Source organism: Haliotis asinina, chromosome 9, assembly GCF_037392515.1.
Source record: "Haliotis asinina isolate JCU_RB_2024 chromosome 9, JCU_Hal_asi_v2, whole genome shotgun sequence".
Classification (NCBI taxonomy): domain Eukaryota; kingdom Metazoa; phylum Mollusca; class Gastropoda; order Lepetellida; family Haliotidae; genus Haliotis; species Haliotis asinina.
In genome coordinates, this window is record NC_090288.1 from 59,893,218 (window position 1) to 59,910,095 (window position 16,878).

At 42.4% G+C, this 16,878-nt stretch overlaps 1 protein-coding gene across 1 annotated transcript in view; it reads right to left on the bottom strand.

Moving 5' to 3' along the window:
* Nucleotides 1-819: 819 nt before the first annotated feature.
* Nucleotides 820-16,878, bottom strand: part of LOC137297136 (protein lifeguard 4-like) — a 28,316-nt gene continuing 12,257 nt past the window's right edge. Inside the window, exons 4-8 of the mRNA XM_067829148.1 lie at nt 9,234-9,339; nt 6,547-6,580; nt 5,506-5,623; nt 5,039-5,084; nt 820-3,608 (exon numbers count right to left, since the gene is read on the bottom strand). Coding sequence (XP_067685249.1) covers nt 3,408-3,608; nt 5,039-5,084; nt 5,506-5,623; nt 6,547-6,580; nt 9,234-9,339 — 505 coding nt within the window. The 3' untranslated portion in view covers nt 820-3,407. The remainder of the gene's footprint in view (nt 3,609-5,038; nt 5,085-5,505; nt 5,624-6,546; nt 6,581-9,233; nt 9,340-16,878) is intronic.

The following is a 16,878-nucleotide window of genomic DNA, read 5'->3' on the forward strand; positions in this document are numbered from 1 at the left end:
TCTGCACGTACAGCTAGGACATTAATACGCAGGGGATAGTGAATAACACATTGTTGATGTATTGGTACTGTAGAGATCTCTGGCCTCTGTGATCAATGTCAGATGACCTGCACATTAAACAATGAGTGATGGGCCGAAAGCAGTTACCTGTGTCTCTCCAGGATGTTGCAGGTCACACTCAGATGACCCGTAACACACTCATAGAGAGACAAAACTAAATGGCAATTCCATCTATGCCATATAGAAAAAAACTGCTTTTAGTCAAATGCTCAATTACAGCTCGTACTACCTTTGATAGAAACTGAACTCTGACTAAGTTAAAACTTCTGGAATCCAGTATGTTTCAAATCAATCTTTTTCGGAGGCAGGCATACAAGACGAGTGAAACTCATGAAGTATTTCTTCACAATATTTCCTACTTATAGGTGCAAAATGTCAGACTATCCTCCTTTATAGGGATGAGATCAGAGGCACACTTAATCAGCTATACTGAGTGAATGACTTTAACATAGGGGGCACTGGTTGGAGCATCTCCCTCGTACTACGTTCATCACTAATCGTATTCTTGAATTAGGTAAATTTCACCTTGTTTTCTCATCCCTTGATGTTCCTGATGTTCCTGCTATTTCTTCTTATCTGGAACTACAACATCCTTTGAAATGAAATGTATGATTGATCTCCACAACTGTACCTTATTGTGTTTTTCCAAAAATAAGTGTGTTTCTTCATGTGTCAGCTGATTCAGGGAGACTTTTATCACAAGTTTTCTCTTCTTGAATCCCAGTACACACCAGCAATTCCTAATGGAAGAGGCATAACAACAGTACAATAATTTTTATTTCCAACATATACCTCTGTACAGAACAATACATGTACATAAATAGTCTGTTTGACCCCCTCCTAGGCCCAGCCCCGAGGTCACACATGAGGACCCCCAGGACAGAAATCGTAAACAATGACATTGAGGTTAGTTCAGTGGAGATCCAAACCAAGCATGAACAATCAAATTAACCACAGCCTACATGACATCAAAACCAATTGTAACTGACAAAATTGTTGCATCTTCATCCTTTAAATAACAAAGTGCTCAGTCTGATTTTGAATTTTAAAAATCATATACAGTGGCCACACAAGCCATTCATTATGCAAATTATACTTCAGTACTTCACTAGATCTTATACATAGCACTTGGGAAAACATTTTCAGGTTCTATTGTTAATCAGAAGCACAGAAGCAAACTTATTTTTTTCCGACTAAAAGAGTCCTGGTCATAGTTTAACAGAGATGCCAACCCTTACACTTTGGGTGTAATTGATATGATTTTGACCATTAAATTAGGCCATTTCACTTCATCTGTGAAAATTAAGCTTTCCTACACATTTTATGAAAGTCAGTAGAGTGGATAAAATTTCACTGGTGAAGTGTTTCATAATGCACATGTACAGGGGGTCAGAAATGGCCTTACACTGATAGGAATTACCTTCTCTTATCATCACACTCATTTCAATTAGTATTTTGTATTTTGTATCAGATGACCAACAATTTTCGATGAATTTTCATCATGATTGGTCACATGTAGATCTGTCTAGAATTTTCCTTTTGTTAAAACATGCACCATGTCAAAGTGACTGGGAGGCAAGTATTACACTTTCTTAAGGCCAAATTACACTTATTTTTACATCCAGTATTACACTTGGGCCCCAAATTGGGTTGGCATCTCTGGATTTATCTTAAATCAGAAGGATCTCTGTTTAACACCCTCCTGGGCACAGCCTTGTGTACCCAAGCCTCGAGGGCATACATGAGGACACCCAGAACAGAATTTGTAAATACGTGTAATCACATTGAGGCTAGTTCAGTGGAGATACAGGCAGATCAAGAACAATCAATTTTACCACAGCCTACATACAACAAAACCAAAATATAAATGACAAAAAAAACCTTACATCTTCATCTTTTTAACAACAAAAAGTGCTCAGTCTGATTTTGAATTTTTATAAAATCATCTATATTGGCCACACAAGTCATTCCTTATGCAAATTATGTTTCAGTACTGTACAAGATCGTATACACAACATTTTGAAAACATTTTTCTTCTAGTTCATCTGAAGTAACACTTTTTTTGACCAGGTCATTGTTTTATCACAACCTTGTTTGAGGATCCCATACCTATCCTCCAGGGTATAAGTTCTGCAAAATCTTCACTATAGTGAGTGAGTGAGTTTGGTTTTACGCCGCTTTTAGCAATATTCCAGCGATATCACTGCAGGGGACATGGGCCTCACACATTGTACCCATGTGGGGTATCAAACCCCGGTCTTCGGCGTGACGATTGAACGCTTTAACCTCTAGGCTACCCCATCGCCCATCTTCACTATAACCTAGGTGCACCTTAGGCTCTGTCCACTATTTCATTACCTCCCTTGGCTGGCCTTTTATCCAATCAATTGTCTACACTGGGATGTTGAGTGGACCAATCACAAGGAATCCTTCACAACTCACTTTTACTTCTTTTCTAACCGACTGAACCCAGCAACACAACTGATGCAGAGGTACTCTGAAAGATTTTCCACCTTACTCTTAATTTGCAGAACATGCAAACCTTTGCAGCTGTGACTACTATCTTTGTTGACGCTGGTAACCGTCTAAACAGCTACGGCTGGCTGCTGTGAGAATGCGGAGCCAAAAATTGGAGGTAATAAAGTTATTGGGCTGAGACAGAAATGCATCCAGGGTACCAGTGGAGATTTATCAGAACATATACCCTGGAGATTATCATGGATGACCTTGCCCTCACCAGAATGACAATATGTAGACTACACTGAGACTTCCCGCCCAAGGAGACTCCTATACACTGGCTCTGTTTACAGATCATGATTGGACAGTTTTTCCTACTCTAAGGTCCGTGATAAGAAAAAAACAAACACTTTTAGTATAAAGTAAGCAAGCCTTATTTGAGCAGAAGTGTTTGGCTGTATAAACTGGATTCAACTGGGGTGCATTTTATAAAAGTAAAACAAGACAAGATGCATAAAAGATCTCATTTCGAAGTCTGTATGGTAAGTGGGTTTCGTTTCCATTACTCTTATGTTAATCCATTCCTCTCGTAAAACTTGGCAAAGATGAAGTCAGCGTATGCACAAGAGCATTACTTTCAGTGATAGTACTTCTCCAGCACTACTTTTTGTAGCCCACAAACCAGCAGTTAATGGCAAGACAACTAATAACACTGACAATCAGCCAGGTCACACAGATACATACAAAAGAAAAGATACTTCACTGCACCACTAGTTAAGGAAGATTGTTTTAGACATTAATTACTGTGATTTGATGGTGCAGTGAACCCACTTGCCATACAGAAAAACCATATATACTCCTTGTGAATATATACTCCTTCTATGAGTGGCCTATTTCCTCTCGCCAAAGAGCCTGAGCAGGTGAAGGAAGAGGTTGATGATGTCGAGGTACAGGTTGACGGCCGCCACGATGTACTCCTCTGCCGACAGTTTGTGCATCAGGAGATGGGTGTCAAATATGATGAATAGTGAGAAGAGGAGGGCTCCACCCACAGCAATTGCCTTGTCCATCATCACTGATGGGAAGAGGATCTACAAAGCGCAACACAATACGTGTGAAATGATGTCCTGGGAGTTCTCATCTTATGACACTGGCTAAAAAGATAGATAATCAGATATACTGGCTATAGGAAAAAATATTTAAGATTATCTGTTTGCAAATAGTGGCATCAATAACTTCAAACATAAACCTTTCTGATAGAATAAGGTTTTAATTTACTCACACAAGACACATGGGTAGGTTTTTATCATAAGCTACTTGTAAATTGATGTTAGGACACCGTTGTGTTAGTGACCAATGCATGAACATGTCACCACTGCACGTTGTGTCAAATATATTCTTATCTTTCAGACATTTTTTTGTCTTGTAAATGACTACTGCATATATAGTTAATGACTACTGACCTATATGATTTGTACCGACAGTCAGATCAATATATTATGATTCAAAATACATTCTTTACTGTATTTATACAAGTCAATACACTTTCTTGAGTACTTTATACTCATTTAATAATACTCCCCATCTCATATATCACACAACACATTTTTATCAGGGCTTCAAGTTTCTACTTAAAAAAACAGCAACATGCGTCAACAGCAAGCAAATGCCAAACAGCAGTTCCAGCATAAAGCACTGTGCTACTTTGGTAAAAATCTGGATCTCATTTTCACAGCTAAATAAAATGAAGTCAATGAGAGATGCATGTTGTCTGTATGATAATGCTGTCAAGATCGCATAGTAATTTGGTTTGACTCTACTGATGTTATGTTATAGTGAGGTTAGACTGTTTCTCGTGGTTGAATGATGTATGAATCAGTGAAAAGCATGCAAGGTGGCAGAGTGCAGAAAGGACCACATGTGGAATGTGACTGAACAACATATATAACAATATCAGGGTGCACTGATTGTGTACCCCTCAGAGGTGGGGTGCAGGCATTGTGTACCCCCTTTGATTTCTGACAACTTACAAGTAACTGCATCTTCACTCAAGTGCCTCATCAGCACTTTGACAATCTCCACATATGGCATGACTTTCATGCAGGGTAATTCAAGGTACAACGGAGTGAGTGAGTATGGTTTTACACCGTTAGCAATCTTCCACCATGACCATGGCTACACAATGTACCCATGTGGGAAATACATTCCTGAATCTCTGACGTTATGTAAGTAATCACTATAACCACTAGTAAGCTGGCTGGCTTCACTCATGAACACTGGGTAATGTGTAATTCCCCACTGAGGTAATGAGAAAGATAAACTATGGATGTTTTCAAAGCTAAATTTATCATGTGTAAACAGATTACAGCACTTGTGCCTGTCATACCCACTTGTGTCATATGACATGTACCATACAACCCCCATGTGGATGTATCTAGTTCACCTTCACACACTGCTTGTGGTACTGAGCATTTAAGATAAAACTATCAGCACAAGGTATCATTATCTTTACATCACTCACCTGCATAAACCCTGCCAGTATCAAAATCCATAGGAACGAAAACAAACTGAAACACAACAATAAAACATTCACAAAATTATTCAAGTTTGGTGTGTTTCTAATGGTGCACTCGGCAAAGTCCCAGCTGTCAGTAATTGAGTCTACAACAGGGAAATCCTGTTACTGACAACAGCATCAATCTACACAATATGAAGACATGCATAGCTTTCCCATCCTGACAAGGTACCCATTCACAGCTTGGTGGTCTGGGGCACATAGTCCAACTTCACTGCACTAGGTGTTTGCATGTATTCATGTAGCCACCTTCTGGACATAAAGCAACAGTTTCGTGGGTTCTTTTTAGAGCCCAGGGTTGTGTACTGCACACTAAGGGTTGTGACATCAGTGAAAGAGTCTGCACTCTCCACAGTGTTTACACAATATCTTGAACAATGTATAATATTTTTCTACTGGTATCATCAACTCACCTTGCTCCCCAAGCACTGAAGTCCCGTTTGCTCTGAAGTGTGTACAAGGTCAAGACCACAAAAACACCCAAGGTCAACACAAAGGCCTCAATTACAGACGACACTGTGTAAAATGTGACTGGAATGAAAAAACCAAGAGGATTTACTTCATCTTTCAATTCAACCTTTATTTTCTCTGAATGAAGCTCTATAAATTGTACACTTTTCAGCAAGATGATGAAAACCATATAAAGAGACAGTTACCATTATTTGACAGAGTGAGGGAGTGGGTTTAGTGTTATGCTGCACTCAGCAATATTACAGTAATGTGGCAGTGACCTGTAACTAATTGAGTCAGGACCAGACAATCCATTGATCAACAGTATGAGCAGCAATCTATGCAACTGGTATACAATGACAAGTGTCAACCAAGTCAGTGAGGCTGACCACCCGATCCCATTAGTTGCCTCTTATGACAAGCATGGGATACTGAAGATCAATTCTAAACCAGATCTTCACAGGTCCCATCATTTGAGAAAAACAGAGAAGTAAATTACCATCTCAGAGGTTCTATTCTACATGTTGGCATACATTCTTGAGTTTCTTTACTTTCTGAATTCTAAAGTATAGTATAGCTTGAGGTCCAAATTCACATAAATTTGTGTTTCTGAACATTAAATTCTAGGGATGACACTAGAGTAAGTGAGTGAGTTTAGTTTTGACAAGCTTTAAGCGTATTCCAGCCAAATCACAGCAGGGGACGTCAGAAGTGGACTTAACACCTTGTACACGTGTGGAATGCTTCAAACACTAAACTACCAGACCACCAAGAGGATGGAAGATAGAGACCGTGACCAAAAGCATAATGTTATGACTAGTAGGGCATGGTAAGGTTCATCTTTTAACAAACACCAGCCAACATCACTGTTCAACAGAATGTATGACAGATATTTCTCATGATACTGAAGACCTTTATATTGGTCAGGTAGCATCAAGCAGACGCCTAACCCTCGACTGACTAATCTGGAAAGGAAGCAATACACAAACTGTTCATCAACGTACCAATCACTCCAATTGTATATGCCTCCAGCAGGGTCTGAAACAAGAACAGGTATATACACTTGTAACATTAATGGTGTGACAGAATTAAACATCACAAGTCTGAAAGAAAGATCACTCTTGTCTTTACAAACTCATGTAAGTATTTCATAAAACATGATTATCATGATTAAGGTAAACTATGGTCATAAAGTATTAGTCCAGAATGATACCATGCTGTAGTTTGCTGAATACCCAATACTGACATGGTACGGTGACTCGGAGCACACCAGTCCACATCATATCATCTGGCACCAGACAGGCACCAGATGGGATAACATCCCACAAGAGTTTTTGGTATGAATGATGTCATGGAGGATGAAACCACCTATTTTCCAGTTCTAGTCTCCTGGAAGACTCTAGAATCTACACCACAGAGGTATGTGCTGCTTTAAATACTCGACTCAAATGTTGCTTAAAGAGACACTGAGTAAGTTAAAGTCTAGTGTGCCACTGTACAAAAAGACCTTAGTGCTAAGACTGCCTACGTTATGGTATAAGCATTACGGTCACCATAGTGCTAAGACTACCTACGTTATGGTATAAGCATTACGGTCACCTTAGCGCTAAGACTGCCTACGTTATGGTATAAGCATTACGGTCACCTTAGCACTAAGACTACCTACGTTATGGTATAAGCATTACGGTCACCTTAGCGCTAAGACTACCTAAGTTATGGTATAAGCACTATGGTCACCTTAGCACTAAGACTACCTACGTTATGGTATAAGCATTACGGTTACCTAAGCACTAAGACTGCCTACGTTATGGTATAAGCATTACGGCCACCTTAGTGCTAAGACTACCTATGTTATGGTATAAGCATTACGGTCACCTTAGTGCTAAGACTACCTATGTTATGGTATAAGCATTACGGTCACCTTAGCGCTAAGACTACCTATGTTATGGTATAAGTACTATGGTCACCTTAGCGCTAAGACTACCTACGTTATGGTATAAGCATTACGGTCACCTTAGCACTAAGACTACCTACGTTATGGTATAAGCATTATGGTCACCTTAGCGCTAAGACTACCTACGTTATGGTATAAGCACTATGGTCACCTTAGCACTAAGACTACCTACGTTATGGTATAAGCATTACGGTTACCTAAGCACTAAGACTGCCTACGTTATGGTATAAGCACTATGGTCACCTTAGCGCTAAGACTACCTACGTTATGGTATAAGCATTACGGTTACCTTAGCACTAAGACTGCCTACGTTATGGTATAAGCATTACGGTCACCTTAGTGCTAAGACTACCTATGTTATGGTATAAGCATTACGGTCACCTTAGTGCTAAGACTACCTATGTTATGGTATAAGCATTACGGTCACCTTAGCGCTAAGACTACCTAAGTTATGGTATAAGCACTATGGTCACCTTAGCGCTAAGACTACCTAAGTTATGGTATAAGCATTACGGTCACCTTAGCACTAAGACTACCTACGTTATGGTATAAGCATTACGGTCACCTTAGTGCTAAGACTACCTACGTTATGGTATAAGCATTGCGGTCACCATAGCGCTAAGACTGCCTATGTTATGGTATAAGCATTACGGTTACCTTAGCACTAAGACTGCCTACGTTATGGTATAAGCATTACGGAGAATAGCACCTAGGTTGTAATCAAATCTCCATGAGCCTAACCAAAGATTGATACAATGAGCACCATCCATGACATACAATAAACCAAATATCACTCACGACACGATTCTAACCACTGGAAACATGTTTGTCTTGTGAATTTGTTTTTAGAAAATAAATGATGTTTAGGAGTATGAACTGCAATGAAATAGTGTCAAATGTTCCTTCTGTTGCAACTGTAGATAGATAGGAATGAAACTGTAGACAGACAGAACCCCACATAAGCTGCGTATTTGTGCAACACTGAAAATGTGCTATAGAAAAGTTGAAATATGCAAGAAAAATAAATGTAAGTGTATGAAAAACACTTAATATTTATGTTTGCGCTAGGTAAAAATAATGCATACCCAATAAATCAAAATCATGCAAGTAGCATCTCAATTCAAGCCAATCGAACTTAAACTTTTTCCATCTCTATATATCCATGATCAAACCATTTTCGTGTTAGTGAAATGCCATTATGGGAACAAGGTTTTCAAAAAAACAAACTATCTAAACTAACTAAACTAAACTAAGATATGGCTGTTATATAATCTACTAGCCCAACTGGTTTCTTGTTTTACACCAAAACGAATCTTGTCTAAGGCACTTCTTATTTCTTGCAAAAAGATTATTAAAGCTTTAGCTATTAGCTACAATTTAGCATTGTTGGGCAGATTTTGTCTTATTTCACTACTGAATAAGAAAATGTTGCACTTCCTATACTTATTTGAAATGAATGCCCGGATTTTAAAAAGATGGTGGGTATCTAAAAGTACAGATACCCACATGACATTGGAATACCCACTTGGTTGCAACATACGGGTATCATACCCACAGTGCCAAAAGCTTATCTAGACCTCTGGACAGTTAAAAATGCAAATTTAGACAGATAGAAATGGAATATAGACAGATAATAATGCAACCACAGACAGATAATGCAACAGTGGACAAGATAACTCAAGGTAACTGTGGACAAGATAACTCAATACAATTACAAATATACGCAGGATAACTCACAAACACGCCTAGAAGGATGTAGTTTGTAGGTGTTTCGTGTCTTTTCCACATCAAGGCAAATATCACAATGAATGTTCCAAATAATGACACAGTCATCATCCACTGGCTGAAACATAGAAGCGTTTATTACAAGAAAACAGTTTACACATACCTTTATTACAAGGAAACAATTCACATGTACAATGTTTATTACAAGGAAACAATTCACATATACAATGTTTATTACAAGGATGATTAAAAGCATTGTATTGCTGGAATAATGTCCGTTAATAAAACCACATCGCAGTGAATGTCAGTATCTAAAACACTCATAGTGAAATCAAGGAGTCCCAAGTAGTATAGGGAATGACAGTTCTAAAACACTTTCAAGAAAAGTCTTATTTACTAAATAAGGCTTTGGTTGGGCCCTTAGCTCTTGCTACTATTACCCCTACTACAAAAATGTTGGCGTGCCTATGTCACGTTTATATCGATGAAACAGTTTAACGTGAACCGCCTATGATCTCTTTGGTGTTCGTAATAAAGGCTTGCTGGGCTTTATGTATCCCCTGTTCTATGTACTTTTTTTTCTCGTCCTCGCTGATAGCAGACTTACGAGACTTGGACCGAATATCTTGTTTCATTCCGTTATATTTTGTGAGTTCAGAGAGGATTGAACGAAACTCCTCTTCTGAGATCTTACTATCAGAGAGTGCCGTGGAAATACGCTCACTCACTGTGTTGAGCTTTGCTTCGGCAAGAACCCTGATCTCGTCGTGTTTCAATGCCTTACGATGCAGTCTGCGTGATAATAACTTAAGCGCCAACCCTGCTAACCCTGCCACCCCTGCCGTTATTTCAATACCTAGCACTATAGGTGCAGCCACGATGGTAGCCAACAACCCAACGCCTGCCGCCCCTAGTCCCATGCTGGTTGCCATAAGGGTAGTGTCAGCCCCGTCCACGATATTGAAAGCTCTATTGTACTTCTTACATAGAGCTTTCCGCGTGTCACGGTCTTGTTCTAGTTGACGTTTCACATCACATAACTGCCTCAAGCGGAACCCATCTACGGTTTCCAACGTCTTCGCTACTTCCTCTACGACTGGGTACAGACCCATCCTATAATATATATTATGAAAGATATTTTAATTGGGTTTCAGTTAATAGTCCATAAGTGAATTTGAATTCTATAAGGTCTATACCACTATTCAGGGTAATAGGTGAGAGGTTAATAGACTTTCCTGTTGTAATAAAAACCCCACTGAGACTTATTAAGCGGTTTATATGACCCGGGGTATCCCGTTGTATAACAATACGACAATGTTGACCTTTGTGTTCGTCATACCAGTGTATTGACACCCCGGGTACAATTTGTTGTACTCTTGAGTTGTTTTCAGTGCTTAAATAAAAGAAGACTTCTATGATGAGTGTGGAAGGGGAGAATATATCAAGAATATTTATATTACTCAAACGATTGCTAAATGTTAATTTATTTTTTCCTACAGACTTTAAACTATTTACGGAATTAATAGACATCATGAATCCCCTCTCCGGAATGATGAAATCCCCGATCCAGCTACCGTTGTTACTAATCTTAGAGATCCACTGATTTTTGTCCATTGTGATATAAGGTGAGGCGAGTGTTAAGTTGATCTTCCATTTAGGCTCTTTAAAATCTGATAATGACACCCATCTGTACACGTTGTCTTTGAAGTGCAGGATATATAAGGTGTCTTCCTCACCAGGCTGATCGAATCCCTCCGTATCTCCCAGGTCGTTAAGCGTAGTGTTGGGTCGATGACTGGTCATTATTATACTATTACGATATAATTTCCAACTGGTTTTTTGATAATAGTTCAGGGGTGAACTTCATACCCATGAAGTGTATGTTGGCAGGTAGGAAGATATTGGTTAGTGATATATTGTTTTCCACGATCACGTTGACCCCCTGCAGACTGGTGTTGGAGTCGGCACCCACCCGCACGTAAACGTTGCAAACTTGATACTGGTGTCGTTTCACCCACCCGAGTTTGATCCCCTTCACGATCTCGACATCATTCCCCGATGGTTCCCCTAGGTAGACTTTGATGATCAGTGTTGAGTTTGCCGGTAGACTCTCTAGTATAGTGACCACGCCTTCGAATTCAGACACCAACTGCAATTTCACGTTTTGTATGGCCGGTTTACTCGATAGCATGTGGGCTGCAATAGTGTCGACTGGGCTGACGACTATGCTACGTCTCTGAGTTGGGACGTAAGCCACGAGCAGGGTTCCATTGTTCACAACTTTGTTTAGGTGGTTGTCTTTGTTATCCGTGAACACGTAGGGAGAGACGAGTCTAATATTGAGAAACCAGTCGTCGTTATCGGGTAACAACACCCACTTGTCATCTTCGGTGAAGACGAGCATATATGGTTTGTTTTGGACGACGGTAGTGCTCTCAACATCGTCTAAGTCGAACAGTTTACCCCCGAACGACGGGTATATTATCCAGTTATTATTACCGGTGTTGACAAGGGCGTACTTAGTGTTGACTTTTGCTCTTGCGGTATCTACTATATCACTTAGGGCTCCACCGGAGGTGACTTCAACGCGTTTGTAAATGTTGTTTTTCAGTTGCAAGGCGTACGATTTACCATCTACTCCGGGAGCGTCGAAACCGCGCGTGTCTCCGAGGTCGGAGATCCCGATATTGACGCATTTTTTCACTCCGGGCCCTTGTGCGCTGGTCATTTTACATGAAGCGTTAAGCTGAGGTATCCTATATTTACAGGATTATGATTTATATCTAACACCGATATTGTCAGCTCAGGTATGTTGCCCTGGGTTAATCTCTTATACTGCCGTGGTGAAAACGACTCGGTTCTACCGTCGTTGTATTTCTCAGTTTTCACCGGCACTGCTCTCAGTATAGTGGAAGGGTGACCTCCTTGAATGTTGTACGTTGTGCTCACCTGACCGAGATGAATGTACAGCTCTCGGTACGGTACTAGATCGGGTAACTTCGTGCCTGTGACGGTTGTTGTTGGTTTTATCTCGTCAGGAGACATACCGAGTATCCTCGCTAATGGTCGGCCTAGCCTCAAGGGGTTTCTTCCGTTGTTGATTAACACCACTGTACCGTTTGAGTCGTTCATCTTGAGTTCGGCTCCCAGGGGTTTGAAGACCTCGTCGTTTAGAGAGCACACGCTGTAGTAGCCGTCAGTTATCTGACTGCGAGTTCCACTGACGAAGAGCTTATTGTTGCTGACGTTGATGTTAGTCCATTGCGGTAGGTAGGTGATATCGCAGAGTGCGACTTCGAGTTGGCCTGACGTGTTATCGATCGCGTGCGTCAGCTGAACGGCCTCACCGCTCTTTATTCCTGGAAGTGTTATGTACATGTTAGAGTATATATGCTCATTATATAATAGTTTTAAAATGTATTCCCCTGGTGTGTTTTACCCTAAACTGGACGTAGATTTCTCCCCCATGAAGATCGTGGTTGCTCCTGGGTTGTATTTCAATGCCCAGCTTTTAGATGTGTTCGATAAGTATAAGCTTTCGGTGACTAACATCAAGGCAGTCCACGCTTGGTTCAACAACCCTATGCAGTTCTGGCAGAATCAATTAAACTTTGCCGTGTGGTGCGCTACAACGGGGTGTGGTGTGACATTGACCGGCACTCGGCGTGGACCGCTGTGTTCAAGTTCCACGTGTACTACCAGGTCAGACGTATCCTTAAAGAGATCAGCGCCCCCCTCCCACAGGACAAAGCGTGGGACGCAACAAACAACCCGTACGATAGACGGGTCTACGAACGTATTTGCAATGAATTCGAAATAAGCCCGAAGACGGATTGGCGTTTGCCGGGGTTGAACCACGGGTTGGGTATTCCTTACAGCGATGGGCTCTCAGTAAAAGCATTTAAGAAAGATTTACTAACAAACTTTATGAAACGAAAAATGTTTAGTACTGGGAATTTTTTCCATGCATTAGATGATATTGTTCCTAAACCTACCAAATATGGACCAAAACCAGTGAAAGATGCAAGTGATGATTTAGTGAAACGAGGTATACTTAGGCAGGACTTTGCTTTGTCGAGTAATGAATGGAGAGATGATCGTATGGACTTTGAAGGTGGTGTTGCTTTCACAATCCAGAAAGTGGAGCAGTCAACCGCAGACGGGTGGAAAATGTTTATGCTGGACACGTCGAAAGTATTCACTCGTGCCGGGGTAGTCAGGTTGAACGACTCGATTCGAACGTACGTGTGGGCGCTGTTGGGTGCGCAGTCGATGACGCGTTCCAACATCCTCGGTAAGGGAACTGCTTTCGACGCTCAGAAACAGTTCGTTTCCAACGTTGAGGATGCTATCAATTCTCCAGTTGATCTCCCGCGGGCCATCGACCGTTACCAAAACGTGTTAGAATACGCCAGATCGAAAGTCAATTGCGTGTTCGGTGTGGGGCTGTACATGGCTCCGAGTGATATGCAACTGAGAGTAAAAAAAGTGGTGGGTTATAACAACAAAATAGTCATAGCCACGAAGGATCAAAAGTTGGGTATCAACCCCGATATTAATACCACCTATATCCCACACATCCCACCACGTGAAACGGGTATAGTGACGTCACCCCCGGAGTCTAAAGTTCATGTGGAGGTACCCCCCACACACTCTCATATTCAGGCTCAGCAGCATATTGATAGTAAAACGGCCCTGGTGGTTGGTGGGGTAGCTTTGGGACTTATTTGGTTAAAGATTTCTTAGCCGCTACGTACACCAGACCCGCCATGGCGACGATGGCTGCCCACAGGTTTTGACTGAGCCACGTGACAGTTTTAGCCAGAGCGCTCAACAACCACGAGACGATGCTACCCAGGATGCCGGGAAGGGCTTCGGCGGCTTTACCAGCCAGTTTAGCTAGGCCTTCCCCGAGTTTTTTTATCCAGTCTTTAACACCCCCACCGCCACTTGGGGTTCCGCCGCCGGCAGGCACCACAGTACCCCCTGTCAGTGACACCACCAGGGTTGATATGATGAAACTAAATGCAGTCAGAATGCTGGCGATGGTGATCCCTTGCTCCCGGAACAATATCCGAATCCTGTCTGCTAACGTGGTGTCTCGGTAGAGGACTTGATTGATGGTTTCCCGCACACGGTTGGTCTGGGATCGAAGCTTTTCTTTGTAGCCGGACGCTGTCTCCAACCAGACCTGCCTTTCATCTTCCAAATTACGTATTCGTTCCTCGATGGTGGTTTTAATAGACTCGTCCTCAGTTTCACCGAGTTTTTTCTTTTCATAGGCGATTTTGTCGTCTATCTCACTCACTTTGGCCGTGCTTTTCCAAAGATGACCACGAATGGTTTGCATCAACAGGTCCAACCCCTTCAGTTCCCGAAAGGTAGTTTCGAGGCCCGGGAAGGGCTTGTTCTCGTAATCAGCCAACACCTTTTCAATATTATAAGTCATGTTTTGAACCGATGTGGCGTCCCTGATGCCTTCCAGATCTTGACTGACCTTCGGGGGAATCTTCTTCGGGGGAATCTTACGTCGCGCGCCACTGTACTCTATGAAACCTAGTTCCTCTTGGATAAAGCCAATATCATATTTAGTGGCCAATGTTGATAAAGCAAGCGGTTTTCTCGTGTTTTTTTTCATGAGATCGATCCCCGGGTAATCATTCAAACGCAGCTTGCCCTTGCTATCAACAAAAAACTTGGTATAGTCTCGCCACCGCGGCTTGATGTTGTCTCTTTCTTCAATTGCGTTGTAATAAGAGTCGACGGTGTCCTTCACGAGTTTGGTCCTTGATGAGGTCTCCTGCTTGTTTATATCTTCGACAGCCGGCTGTAGGCCAGTACTGAATGAGGTCTCCTGCTTGTTTATATCTTCGACAGCCTGCTGTAGGCTAGTACTGAATGAGGTCCCCTGCTCATCGTATGCCTGGGCAATAGCGCCCCGCATCTCCTCCATAGGTATGTCTTCAGCCATTATTTAGTATTAAAAATATATTTCATATATATATAACAATGTACGGCAGAAAATTAGATCCTTTCAGAAGATTGAGAGAGCCATTAGGAGCCAGAGCCGTGCGCCAGTCGGTGACCATCACCAACAATCCCAGCAAGATAGACCAGAATCAAACTCTGCTGGTTAGATTTCCAAACCTTGGTGAGAATGACCTCATTGTACCAGGCACTGTTCGACTGGCGTTCAATATCACGTTGACCTCCGACAACGACAAACGCGAGCTAGTGCGGAACGTGGGGCGAGCCATCATCAAGAAAACGACCGTCAAGATCAGCGGTAACGAGGTGCTGATCATCGACGACAGCGACGTGTTTCACTGCTACAGGGATCTCTGGAAAAGCGAGGGAGAACAAGTCAATGATGTGTACCAGGGTATCAGCAAATCAACCCGGGCGCGCATAGGGTATGTCTTCACGCAAGACCAGCAAGACAAGCTATCGGACGGTGAAAAGGCCATCGCTCGAGCATACGGGAATCGATTCTGCGTGCCGCTAGACTTCGAGTTGCTCACGGGACACGCGCCGTTTTACCAGGCCGCGCTGGGTGATAGGCTCGAATACGAGCTCACGTTTAACGACTATAGCAAAGTAGTGCGTACGCCGAATGGTGATGAGGCCAGTTATGCCATAGACAACATCTCTCTGGAGTTCGACATGGTCACTAGCCCAGAGCTGGCCAGGCAGGTTCGAAGCCAGTACTCTGGGAAGATGGCTATCCTGTACGATTGCGTACTGACGCATAGATCAGTCGTGCGAGATAAGAGCGACACTGTGTGGAATATCAACCTGAACGTGCCGGCGCGATCGATGAAAGGTATCCTGGTCATCCCCGTGGAGTATTACGATCCATTCCAGAGGGACAGCGAGAAGTTTTTCAACCCCGAGATTGAAAAGGTGGAAGTGACCATCGAGGGCGTGCCCAACCAGCTGTTCAGTCATGGTATGAGACCACACCAGCAGTGGGATGAGATAAAAAAGCTACCAGTGGGGGATTATATAACAAAGGACCTGGACCTCGGCTCCGTGCAGATCGGTGAATACCTGACCACCAAGTACGCCCTATGGTTGGACATGCGATCCACGGATGATGATAAACTGCACGGTAGCGGGCGCCGTATAGATAACGGCAGCGAAGGGATAACCATCCAGATTACTAAGAAGGCTCAACCCGCTGGTAAGTTGAAATTATATTTGTACGTTATTATGGACGCGCAACTTAATATAGACAATGGGAGATTCGTGCAAGCCATCTACTGATGGGGGGTACCCACAACTACCCACTGACCCACACTGCGCCATAGTGTGCAGGCAGACTGGCTGTGGGAAGACCGTTTTCGTGTTGGATATGTTGGAGGGTTACTACAAGGATGTGTTCGATAACATCGTTATCATGTGCCCTACTCTGAGCATGAATAAAACGTACGCGCGACCTTGGGTGATGACGGACCTGGACGTACACAAAATCGACCCTGGAACACGCCTGCAGGACTGGTTGAAAGCTCTTCACGAGAAATTTAAAGGGGAACCGACGCTGTTCATACTGGACGACTGCAGCGCTAATCGCGAGATAACAAAAAAGAGAGACATGCTATCGTACCTGGCCTTCTCCGGCCGGCATGCAAATCACAGCGTCTGGGTGCTAACGCAG